Below are 13626 nucleotides of genomic sequence, written 5' to 3' on the forward strand. Positions count from 1 at the left end.
TTCATACACTGGGCAATAAACCTTGGCTTACAAATAACAATTGCTAGGTTCATAGGTTCATATGCTAAAACAAAATCAAAACATTTTATCATGATTTAGCAAGTTCAATAAACCCAGCCTGTGTAATTTGCAAAATCAAGTAATTTTTTTTTTTTGGGGGGGGGGGGGCTTTTTGTTGGCACTATCTTACACTTCATGACCATTGCGATCTGCCATTTGTAATGTGCACCCTCTAGTTAATGTTATAAAACTGTATATAAAAATATTATGAAACATAAAAGCTGACAGACTGGATAAATTACTTTGTAAAAGGTAGACCCCATTTTCTTTGTTAAAACCATTTCAATTAAACATGCAGTAAATAATAAGAGTTTCTTTTACGTGTCATTTTAAAGTGATGTTTTGAATGTTAACATTGACTTTTATGTAAAAGTCATATACCAGTTATATGCTTGAGATATGAAATATTCCCATCTTGCCATTTTTTTTAAAAAAAAATCTGTCTTCAAGTCAGTTTGCTCAGCTGGCTTTAAAAGGACACTCCAGCTGTTGTGTTTGTGTAGCAGATTATTTGGCTTCTAGCATGCTTTAGAATTACAGTAGATGCTTGACTTCGATGACAAAACAAAGCTGAAGACATATCTTATCCATTCAGAACTTAAAAGTCATCACCAATAAGAATATTTCTGATTCCAAAAGCTGATAAGTCTTCTGCACTTTTAAGATTTATAGACAAGACATGTTCAACTTACCCATTGCTATAGTGAAAAAAAGGGTTCTTTCTCAAATCTGTTGAATTCAAGCATATATTTTTCGGAATATAAGATGCACCGGAATATAAAACTCACCAAGATTTTGAAGAGGCAAATTTAAAAAAAGTTTTTGCACTGCAGACCTCCCCAAAACGGCCCATTTTGTGCAAAAACAGGTCCATTTTTCATTCAAAAAAAGGGCATGCATAGCCTTTAGGAGGCTTATAGAGTGCTTCTGAGAGCTGGAGGGGCAAAAACGAGCAAAAAATGGTCCATTTGTCACTCATTTCTGCCTTCCCCAGCCCCCAGGAGCACTCTGGAAGCCGCCTAAAGGCTATGCATAGCCATTTTGGTGAAGCGGGCAGGGTTTTGGGAAGCCAAAAATGCTGCATTCAGTGTATAAGACACACCCAGATTTTCACCCTCTTTTTTGAGGGAAAAAGGTACATCTTACACTCCAAAAAATGCAGTATATTTCAAACTAGAAGCATCATAATTTTAAATATATTAAATGTTTGCTCTCTATTTCGCTCTCTCTTACAGAGACAGATATCCATGCATTACTTTTCTAAAATTTAATTGATGTGAAAGAAGCACATGTATTGTTTATTGTTTATGTTATATTTCTATCTTTCCCTCTGTGATAATAGCATTATTTTACTTATCATCCAAATTTTAGCAATTCTCCAAGTTTATAATTTATAGTTGCAGCCTTACAATTTGTCAGCATTCATAATATTACTTTCTTTTCATTGTGTTTCTGCTTGTACTCAAACATTTACAGCATTAGCTGTAAATTTCAGTTTTCATTACCATATATTTTTAATATATAATACATATATTATAATCCATTCTATACCATACATTTTGATCCTTTATTTCATTATGATGTTTACATCATTATCTTACTTTTTCTTTTGTGCATGTATATTTCTCATCTGCACTCCACAAAATTACTTCATTCAGATCTGTTACATACTTCTCATTTTTCTCAATTCCACAAAAATGCAGCATGCTGTATCTAATTCTTTCTCTCTAATATAATTACTTAGCTCAGATTGTTCATGCCCTGAGAACGCAACCCAAATACTTTGGCTGTCATATCATTCTTGGCATAAAATCTACTATCTAATTTTTTCTCCTTTTCTTCCAGGAACAAAAACAAGGCCATAATCCATATTTTGTAGATTTGTCAGTCTTAATAGTTCTCATAGGTCTATTACAAATAAAATGCCCTTTTTCAGGTTCCATGAATAAAAATGTAGGTGCCTTAAGATTTAGCCGCTATACTCTGTTTCCCTGAAAATAAGACCTCCCTGGATAATTAGCCCAATCAGACTTTTGAGTGCACATGCTAAAATAAGCCACCCCCCAAAAAAAAGCCCTCCCCTAAAATATTTAAACACATGTGCAGCATAGAGTTTCATATATGCGTTTCTGGAGAGGAAAAGGGGGGACATGCCTCACCGGCCCCACATGCACCTGCCATCCATGCGGAATGGCCTTGAGGAGATTGCTCCCACAAACCCTAGCTATCTTGCCCTTCTATTAGTGACAGCCACAAAAAGAGGGGTAGGCCCAGTGACGCTATGGCAATAGCAATAGCAGTTAGACTTATATACCGCTTCATAGGGCTTTCAGCCCTCTCTAAGCGGTTTACAGAGTCAGCATATCGCCCCCACAGTCTGGGTCCTCATTTCACCCACCTCGGAAGGATGGAAGGCTGAGTCAACCTTGAGCCGGTGAGATTAGAACCGCTGAACTGCAGATAACAGTCAGCTGAAGTGGCCTGCAGTACTGCACCCTAAGCACTGCGCCACCTCGGCTCTTGGCTGGCAAGAGTGTACCAAAAACAGAGACAGAACCTCCGGCCCTCTCTGTTCCATGGGCTGCGGGCTGCAATTAAGGGCCTCCTGTACCTCAGAAATAATGACCTTCCTGAAAATAAGGCCAAGCACTTATTTTGCGGGTCAAAAGAAAATAAGACTCGGGGAAAGACGGTGTGAAATATAAATCAAGATTATAGTATTTTCATGATTATTTTTTTTAGAACAAAGATCCAAAAATGGCTCGAGTTGCACTGGAATCTCTCTACAGACTGCTATGGGTTTATATGATTAGAATCAAATGTGAAAGCAATACAACTACCCAAAGGTATTGTTATATATTCATTTTTAATTTCAATATAATTTCTACCTTCAGAATAATCCAAGGGTATAATTAGTGCCATATAATGCAAAGGAAGAGATAAAATATCTTAGTACATTTATATTCTGGGCATATTTGTGGGTTATAGTTTGGTAAATACACATTTATATTATGGAATTATCCTTTTATGTAACCGCATTTGCTGTGCTGTCAGTATTACAGTATTACAGTATGTTCATGACACAGGAAATCTCTTCTTGACTCCATTTTAGCAAATTTTAGAATGTACTAGGCAGAACGACATGCTGTCTTTTAATCTAGATAATTTAAAGATGATTAGGGGACCGGAGACTAAAACATATGAAGAACAGTTGCAGGAACTGCAACTGGTATGTCTAGTTTAATGAAAAGAAGGACTAGGGGAGACATGATAGCAGTGTTCCATTATCTCAGGGGTTGCCACAAAGAAGAGGGAGTTATTCTCCAAAGAACCTGAGGGCAGAACAAGAAGCAATGAGTGGAAACTAATCAAGAAGAGAAGCAACTTAGAACTGAGAAAAAATTTCCTAAGAGTTGGAACAATTAATCAGTTTGCCTCCAGAGGTGGTGAATGCTCCAACACTGGAAGAAGATGTTGGATAGCCATTTGTATAGGGTTTCTTGCCTAGGCAGGGGGGTGGACTAGAAGACCTCCAAGGTCCCTTCCAACTCTGCTATTGTATTGTTATCTGGAACAAAATATTTGTCCATTAGCATTTTTCCTGTAGGATTTTTCTAAATTATTTTCAAAAGTTTTATTAAAGTAGCATAAAGATATATTGCAAGAAATAAACTTGTCCCAATGTTTGTTTTTTAAATTTTACAGTCGGCTTATAACAATCATCACAACCCTTTTTCCAAAAGGTTCCCGAGGTGTGGTACCGCGAGACATGCCTCTGAACATTTTTGTGAAAATTATACAGTTTATTGCACAGGTTTGAAAAACTTTTATGCTTTTTAAATGATGGAATGTTTTATTGATAAGTTTTACATTGTGTTTTCTGTACTTTACATGTCTGAGTTTTGCTTCTTTAGTTATAACATGCTTAAATAGTCAGTTTCAGCTTTCAGTTGGATGAATTATAGAAAAGTCTCACATTGAAAACTGCAGTAAATTCTGGTAATGGATTGAATATGTCTCAATTATATCATCTCACATCTATCAGGATAAGGTATTTAAGTTCTACATAGGATACATTACAATTAGGCTGCTTTCTTCTGCTTTACAATTTCCTAGATAAGCAGCAATCTCCATTCATTGCTTATGCAGAAAGTCTTGTTATAAATATGATCTTGTTAAAATAAGTTGGAATTCTATGTTGATTTAACTCTGATCATTCCACTCAGATTTACATTAGAGATGCAACAAATGTTATTGTATGTTCATGTGCAATATATATTTTGCTACAGGAACGTTTGGATTTTGCAATGAAAGAAATCATTTTTGATTTCCTTTGTGTTGGAAAACCAGCAAAAGCATTTAGTCTAAATCCAGAGGTAAGGTATTATTATTATTAATATTTTTCCTAATTTTTTAAAAAAGTATAATATGTTTTTAAGAGAAAAGCAAAGAAAGTGGATCAGTGTTACCGTATATACTCGAGTATAGGCCGACCCGAATATAAGCCGAGGCACCTAATTTTACCACAAAAAAACTGGAAAAGTTATTGACTCGAGTATAAGCCTAGGGTGGGAAATGCAGCAGCTACCGGTAAATTTCAAAAATAAAAATAGATACCAATAATGTTTTTGAATATTTATTTCAAAGAAAAACAGTAAACTAGCGGTGTATTCAATGAAATACTTCACTCACCTCATGATGCTGATGTCCCGCTGTGATGATGATGTCCCGTGCAGCCGCGGGAGCGATGTCCCGCCTCCTATGACACACGGCACAGTGATTCCTATCATTGGATCACTGTACCAGAGGAGGTGGGACATCGCTATGTGGCTGCTTGCCATAACAAGGAGGAGGTGGGACATCGTTGCAGAGCGGCAGGAGGGGGAGGAAGGGGAATCGTAAGACAGCCCTGCATTACATGAGGGCTGGGGGGGGGATGGTGCGGTGCGCGCTGCGTGGCAAACTGACACAGAGGGAGGGGAAACTCACAGGGGCACTGGGCCATTCACGAGTGTCACCCAGCGGCATGGCCCCGCCCCTTTTTCTCCTCCATTTCGGGCAAATTTTTCACTGACTCGAGTATAAGCCGAGGCGGCTTTTTTCAGCCCAAAAAGTGGGCTGAAAAACTAGGCTTATACTCGAGTATATACAGTATCTGGTGCTCTTTATTTTGGCATAAGGGATCAATTCTCATCTGTATCATTCATCAAGTCCTTAATTGCTCTTTAACACTACCTAAGCACATGTTTTTATAGTGCTCTACATACATAGAAAAATTCCATGTAGTTCGTAAAAATGTATTTTATAAATTTACATGACTCCCCATCATAAACAGATAATTTGGGATGGCTATTGGTGGATATACCAATAAAAACAGTTTAAATACAATTAAAAGCAGATATAATAAATAACAAAATGCAAAAGCTAAGGAATTTCACACATTATTCTTAATCACAGACTTGCCTATGTGTGTAAGCCTCTGAAATCACCTCAGCCTTAACACATGAGGCAGCAATGGGTTTTTGCAACCTTCCAATAAACGAACAGGATTGGGGCTATCCAGATCTCCACGAGAGACTGTTCCATAGGGTAGACATTTCAGTAGAGAAGGCTTGTCTCCTTGATTATGTTGTATTGAGAAAACTAGGGGAAAAGCAACAGTTTGGCCTATTAGCTAATTGTAGCATATTTTTAAATATTATTCAAATATTATCTATTATACTTCTAGTTTCTTGAGTAACTAGTTGGAAACCTAAAATTACTGATGCCACCCCACTATTTCACACAACCATTGTCATGTTACTGTAGTCTCATTAGTCCTCTTTAATTCTTACTGGAATCTAAATTCACATGTGGAATGTGTTCTTTGGAATCTTTTGGAGATACTGCATTGATCTCCAGCTATTTTCAGTGTAATCTCTTCAGGTCAGGTGAGAGTAAAGAATGCATCAGTGCTAACCACATGATTGTTATTTTACTTTCATCACCCATCCATCAAATTTGCAGAGAATGAATATTGGTCTGAGAGCTTTCTTGGTCATTGCGGATAGCTTGCAGCAAAAAGATGGAGAGCCTCCAATGCCTGTTACTGGAGCTGTACTTCCTTCAGGAAACACCCTACGAGTGAAGAAAACTTACTTGAGCAAAACTCTCACAGAAGAGGAAGCTAAAATGATAGGCAAGTATCAGACATGTCTTTTGCCTGTTCACAAATGTGTATGACAGCTTGACCCAAATTTTACCCACATTGCTAGCCCTGAGACTTCATTTCACTATTGAACTGAGTATATCCAAAAAATTTTTGGGAGAACGCAGATTGTGGGAAGTTGAATCACAGTTTGGTTGCCTGGGGACAATTTCTAGTTGCCAGGAGCAACCAAAAATTATGCAAATACTATAGTGACAGAATGTATAATCCATTTATTATGGTGTACTGTTTATTTATTTATTTTTGTATTAAATTTTCCCAGAATTTAACTCTAGCAGAATAGGACTAGTAGTTATAAGATGATATTCACATTGTTAATATTAAGTTATAACTACTGGGGGAAAATAAAGCGGTATTCTAAAAGAAAGATTTGTCAATGGCCATTTGTTAGACTAGTTGTAGTGTCAGTCATTTGCTAGTATTTGTCTTGAATATAAATACAAGAAAAGGATAGTTGTAAATCCATTATCTCATTACAGCATGCTGATAGAAATTCCACTTTTAAGTTTATGGGCATTATTAAAGAGATGATCATGCACAAGCCCATAAGTTTGATTCAATATTGCTGTTAGAAATTTTTTCCTATTTAGAGCTTATTGAACAATCAGTTGAGACAACTAATCCTAAAAGTCCTCAAAAGTCCCATGCTTACTCATATAATACAAAGCAAAGCAATGTTTCTCTAAGAATCTTATATGATTCTATTTAGAGTTTTATAATTTAAAAAAAGCTTAGGGTATACAGCTCTTTGTTCTAAATTTGAACACCTGTCTGTGTATCACTATATGTTTAGCTTATAAGTCAATGGTATTGATACTATCCTAAATGCCATAGTTTGGGAAAATCTATGGGGAGACCGGAAAATCCCATTTTTCTACCAGAACTCTTGGATTCAGCTGTCCCAATGCAATTATTCTAATATAAAAAAAAATATATCAAGGAATTCATGAGATAGATTTAAGTAAGCAAAATCATACTCCCAGTACCTGAAATATTCTTTTTTTAAAAAAGCTTTATTGTAACTTTCTAGTCTGCCTAAGAATCACATAAGGAGCTATTGCTTTAGCACCCTCATTTTAATATAATGTCACCAGATACTAATGTCATTATCTGCATGTACTATAAGTTCCTTTTCTGCATTTCACTTACCTATCAGGGAATGTCTTTTTTTTCATTTATATTTTCTTTATTTGGTTCATTAATATTCAAGTCCAAAGTAAATTGTCAGGTAGAACATCTTTTATTACAAATCAAAATAATCAATTGTTAATGATAACACCTAAAATGCATATGTTTATAATTTTTTCTGAAATTTTAGATATATATTCGAAGGCTTCTTTAAGGGTATACAGCTAGCTAATTGTTCTAAATTTAAACATCTACCTTTGTATGAGCCACGGTGGTGCAGTAAGTATTTAGTAGTTAGAGTGCAGTATTGTAGGCGACTTCTGCCTGCAATTTTGGCAGTTCAAATCTCACCAGGCTCAAGGATGACTCAGCCTTCCATCCTTCTGAGGTGGGTAAAATGAGGACCCAAATTGTTGGGGGCAATATGCTGACTCTGTAAACTGCTTAGAGAGGGCTGTAAAGCGGTATATAAATCTAAGTACTATTGCTATTGTATGTTTTTCTAGGCATGTCAATGTATTATTCTCAAGTAAGAAAAGCTGTAGACAACATACTGCGACATCTTGATAAAGAAGTTGGGCGGTGCATGATGCTCACAAATATACAAATGTTAAACAAAGAACCTGAAGATATGATTACGTAAGTCTTAAATGATAATTGATATTGAGCTAGATTTATTATAGCTAATGCTTTTTTTTTTTAAAAGGCAAAACCTTATCTATTCAGGGAGACTTCTGGGAGTTGTGGTCCACACATCTTCAAGCTGCCAATATTGAGAAACATAGACAATAAATTCCAGAATTGTAGTTAATCGTACCCTTTCTTTATGATACTTTAAAAACAGTAGTGGAATTAGTATCTCCTTTGTGATCCTGCAAAATTACTTTTTTTCATCATACCTCTGATTTAGATCTTATTTGTGTTTTGGGACAAATTTGACCTTAGCAATAGAATGGTGCCACAATGCTTTTTCTAGACTGTATTGATTTATAAATAATTACTGCCATTTTGGGGAGAATGATTAATAAGAGATATATATTATTTTACTATTGTATATATCGGGCACCCCGTGGGCTGGATGCATCACGGGCAGGCAATGCCCACCCAAGCTCCACAAAGGGGAAAAACATCACAAAACTTCACATGATGGCAACGTGACATCACAAGTTTAATACCCGTGGTTTATATATTTCTTTCCTCTGGTATGAAAAAGTGATTAATAAATTTCATATTCTTTTCAGAGGTGAAAGAAAACCAAAAATTGACCTTTTCAGGACTTGTGTTGCTGCTATTCCACGACTCCTTCCTGATGGGATGTCTAAATTAGAGCTGATTGACTTGCTATCAAGGTAAATTGTATACATATTAAAGAATTTTTAGAGGCAAAAATGACATTGCTGATCAACCTATGGAGCTATAATAGGATTCTGTTGCATCTTGGAATGTAGCATCCTTGGAAGAAGCATTGGAAAATGTTTTGTGTGCATATAGGACCTGCTGGCAATTCCATAAATCACTTTTTTTTTAAATCTCACTGTAACTGCTGAAGCCAAGAGCCAAGGTGGCGCAGTGGTTAAATGCAGCACTGCAGGCTACTGCTAGATCAGCAGGTCAGCGGTTCAAATCTCACCGGCTCAGGGTTGACTCAGCCTTCCATCCTTCCGAGGTGGGTAAAATGAGGACCCAGATTGTTGGGGGCAATATGCTGACTCTCTGTAAACCGCTTAGAGAGGCCTGAAAGGCCTATGAAGCGGTATATAAGTCCACTGCTATTGCTATTGCCAACCATGCCTTCCTGAGAAAAGATACAGCTGCTCTAAGGGATTATGAAGAGCTAGCAATCGGCTTAGGCTTCTGTGTGAAAATAACAAAACACACAAAAAAAATTGTGTTCCAATTTCTAAAATTTACCCTTACTGATTAACCCACCTCACATCTAAGTAACCTTACAAGCATAACAATATTCGGTTTAAATCTGAGATTTTAATATTACTCAATGTATGGGGCTTTCGGTAGCCAAGCAAAATTATTGCTAAATTTAAAACATAGAATTGAACCCATCAAACAGGCTTCAAGTGTCTACCCACATAAATTTGCCAGTTTAAGGTTCAGATCACCCTCTTATTTACCAGTATCACCATTCCCTGTATTTCTTTCTTTTTTAAAAAAAAAAAATCTATTTTATTCATTTTCACATTCCATTTTACAATCACTTATATACAGGGTATTTGCTATAAAAGAAAAAAAAATATTAAAAAAAATAAAAAAAAATTAAAAAGAAAACACAACTCATCATTCACAACCCCACCTGACACTTCCATCCTCCATACACCCCATCTACCCCCTCCAACTTTCCTTTCCTCCCTCTAACGCTCCCCTCCTACTTCCCTTTCCCCTCAAACCTTCCTTCTCCCCTTACTCCCAACACGCCCTCCTTGCATTCCCCTTACTCCTTCCTTACTCCTCCCTCCTCTTTCCCTCTACCTCCCTCCTTGGTGTATTCCTTTATTCAAGTGTTGTTTATTATAATCTGATAAAAAGTAAAATAAACCAAGGGAAAAAAAATATAAAGAAAGAAAAGAGAAAAAAAGGGAAAAAAAAGAACAACCGTATATAAGTGCATTCTTGTTCTTATTGCGACTATGTTAACACCCACCCACCCACCCCCCATAAATCCCCATCCCTACTCCTCCCGACTTCCCAGGGCCCACACCTGGCACTGCCTTCTATCTAAAGTATCTTATGTTCGTATGGATTAAAAATAAAAGTAATATATTAAAGGAAAAAAAAAACCCCCCAAAAAAGAAAAAAAAGAAAAGAACAAAGAAAAAAGAAAAAAAAAAGAAACTCTTTGTGTTAAGCTCAGCCCCCCATCTTTATCTATGCTTAAATAGTATAAGTCATTCTATCTATATTTTATTCTCGTCTCTTGCTTCTTTGTTATTTACCCCGACCTCCTGTAGACTCTCCCATTCCTCTTCCTTAACCTTGTATTCAGATAAACATTTATCCAAATTTGTATAGACATCAATATACAATCTAACTCAAACATAATCCCTTCTAGTAAAATTTAAGCAGCGTGGATCATTCCACATATTCAAATATTACTTTACAGAAGAATAATCAAACTTTCCCTTTCTTAACCTTAATTTCAAACAATAATTCAAAATAAACTGACCAAACTTTCCCTTCTTAGTAAAATTTAAGCAGCGTGGATCAAGTATTACTTTACACAAAAATCAGTTTGCATTCTATCTTGAAATGATCCCGACCAGCTTTCCCTTCTAATAGGATTTAAACAACGTAAATCATTCAGTATATACATTCAGTATCACCCCACCAATATATGTAAATCATTCCGCATGCATTTTACCCTCATCCCCTGCTTCTCAAATATTTGCCACTATCAAATTTATGCAAACATTAGTTTAAAATCTAGCTCAAAATAATTTCACCAAGCTTTCCCTTCTAATAAAAATTAAATAGCATAGATCATTCCACATATTCAAATAATAGTTTCAGCAAGAATCAGTTTACCTTCTATTTTAAAATAATCTCTTCAAACTTTCCCTTCTAACAAGATTTAAACAGCGTAAATCATTCTGCATGCATTTTACATATATACATTCAATATCACCCCACCAATAAATTCCGCTTTTTCTGCCGGAGAGAGGTCGCAAACCCCCATTCAATCCACAACTTTAGTGAATATTTTAGAATGTCTAAATCCTCAAACTCCGCTTTTCTGCTTCTCCGAGGGAGGGGGAGCTACCCCCTCCATCTTGCAGCCATGTGGTCTGTTGCTTGCCTTCTCCTTCGGCTTGTCTCTCCTCTTCTCCAAGTGAATCAGGAAGTCCCGCCTTCAAAGTCTTGTAATAGAAATCTCGAGCCTCCGAAACAGAGTTGAGACGAAGTCTTTGATTCTCAAATGTGACCGTAATGCCGGCTGGGGCCTCCCATTTATATTGAATCTGATGATTTCTAAGCTCTTTAGTTAAAAAGGTATAGTCCCTTCTTGTCTTTAACATCTGGAAAGGTATTTCTTTGAAGACAATCAAGTTCTGGCCATCAACTCTCAAACTATTATTGTAAAATTTTTGCATGATCGCGTTTCTGGATTCTTTTGTGGAGAAATATATAATTATGTCCCTCGGGAGCTGTCGCTGTTCCGCTACCAACGAATTCTGGCGATAAATTTTCCGAATCTGCCAATCAAAGTTAAGTCCCGGGCTTCCCACCGCATGGCTGAGGGCTTCAACAAAGGTCTGTTTCAGATTCTCTCGCTCCTTTTCGCGGAATCCTCTGACTCTTATTGCGAATGCCTTCTTATTAAAGTTTATCATAACGAGCTGTTCTTGAGTGTCTCTAATTTTTTGTTGTAATATTTGAATATTAGTAGTTAAATTAGAATTAGCCTCTTCCAAACTTTCTAATTTATTCTCTATTTCAGCGGTATAATCTGACAGGGCAGACACGGCTGCAAACGTATTCGCCTTCATTTGGTCAATTTTAGACTTTAAATCACCATATAGCTCCAATACAAATTCCTTAATTTCTTGTTTAAAATCATTAAACATTTGAAAAAAAAATTCCTGTGTTAAGAATTCTCCAGTAGAGGGCGTAGGAGACAAGGGCTGCGATGCCAGTGTAAATTCTTTAAGTTCATTCACAGATTCTTTAGGCACATTTGTAGAGAGACGCTTCGATTTTGACCTGGGTGCCATTATAAATAAACAAATAAACAGCGCTTTCGCTCCCCTCTGTTTCCAAAAAAACAAAAACAAAAAAAATTATTTTGTTAAGGAGCGGTCTGCAGGAAGGTAGAACCGGCTACGTACATCCCCTATCAGTCACCAACGGAGAGAAATCGCCATTTTGAAGTCCGTTTAAACAAAGAAGCCTCTAAGACAAATGGTGCTGGTATTTACGATAGTAATAAAAGCATAAATCTCACAGGGGTGGGACCCGCCCGTATTAATCTTAGCTTCAAACAACTTTGCTTTGTCCTGGGGGGGGGGGTCGCCTGTCTAGGGCTGCAAAAAAAAGGCAGCTGAGAAGAACTGGCTGGAGATAAAAGCTCCGCTCACGCTGGATCTAATCTCTGTCCACAGCCAAAAAAAAAGAGAAAGGCTGTGAATTACGAATAGACCCTAGCACACAGAGCTACTCCCTGCCCCTTTATGCCAAAAAGGGGTGATATCTATGATCTTATTTAGATATACAGACCAGATCTCTGAGAGGGGCTCGGTTGAGCCCTCCTCGGCGACAGGCTCCTCCCCCCGGATCCCCATTCCCTGTATTTCTTGTTTGTCTGGGGCTTAGAAAGTAATAATTGCAAATAATGTCAAGAAACTAGCAGGCCCCAGTATTGATGATGGGCTGCATTTGCCTTAGTTTTGAAGCTTAGCTGAAATGCATACTTACTTCTTGCCATTATTGTGCACGCTTTGAATAACTTCAAAGCAGTTGTTTTTTAAAACATTGTTAGATTAAGATATTTGCTTAAGAATAAACTGTGTTCATGTCAAACATTATGATGTTGACCTCCTAATTTCCTTCTTCATATTTCAAAAATTAGCATTTCAGTACAGATTTTATAGTGCTAGTCACAGTTAAATATTAAACACCCTATGTATAGAATCTACACCTTTTGAAATTCCTCAGAAAGGAATTTGTACACATACAACAGAATGACAAAATGACTGTCATGATGCAAGAGCCACCCTATGCGTTCTTGCATGTGATTCAAGTACAAAAATGGATGTCACTATGTATGTGTCATAATTTGCCACTCCTTTGTATACAAACAGCTGAAGAAAATTCTAATGTCAAATGTCAAATCGGTTGCTCCGGTTCATTCCAAATTCTCATTGTGATATTACATTACAAAACTACAGGACAAGAAACAAACACTATTCTTTTTTTAAATATTATTGCTGGAATAAACTCAAACTATGAACCAGATGACAAATATTGCCACTATTGTTTATATACAGACTACCGATTGCTATTCTGAGTTCCTCTTCCTAACTCATTTTGTATCAACCTTATTTAGTTTATTTGAGTAAAATAAAGCTAGTATGCAAATTCAGTTTTTTTAATTACCCTTCTTCCAGTATCTGTCTTCATATGCATCTTCTAGAATAGGAGACCAACGTGCAGTGTGGTATTTTTATACTTGTTTCAACTTTTGAATACAGACAAAATGATGCCTGACATATGTTTTCTAC

General features: G+C 36.6%; 1 protein-coding gene across 10 annotated transcripts in view; it reads left to right on the forward strand.

Moving 5' to 3' along the window:
• FRY (FRY microtubule binding protein) overlaps positions 1 to 13626 on the forward strand; it is a 200830-nt gene that overhangs the window by 108560 nt on the left and 78644 nt on the right. For 9 of the 10 annotated variants that reach the window (XM_032219636.1, XM_032219627.1, XM_032219630.1 and 6 more), the window contains 6 exons: positions 2803 to 2906; positions 3766 to 3874; positions 4350 to 4436; positions 6067 to 6238; positions 7903 to 8035; positions 8638 to 8745. In XM_032219636.1, the coding sequence (XP_032075527.1) occupies positions 2803 to 2906; positions 3766 to 3874; positions 4350 to 4436; positions 6067 to 6238; positions 7903 to 8035; positions 8638 to 8745 (713 nt within the window). Of the gene's footprint in view, positions 1 to 2802; positions 2907 to 3765; positions 3875 to 4349; positions 4437 to 6066; positions 6239 to 7902; positions 8036 to 8637; positions 8746 to 13626 lie in introns of those variants that run through there. The other variant, XM_032219637.1, reaches the window with a different exon arrangement.

The sequence above is a fragment of the Thamnophis elegans genome, chromosome 6, assembly GCF_009769535.1.
Source record: "Thamnophis elegans isolate rThaEle1 chromosome 6, rThaEle1.pri, whole genome shotgun sequence".
NCBI classification, from domain to species: Eukaryota; Metazoa; Chordata; class Lepidosauria; order Squamata; family Colubridae; genus Thamnophis; species Thamnophis elegans.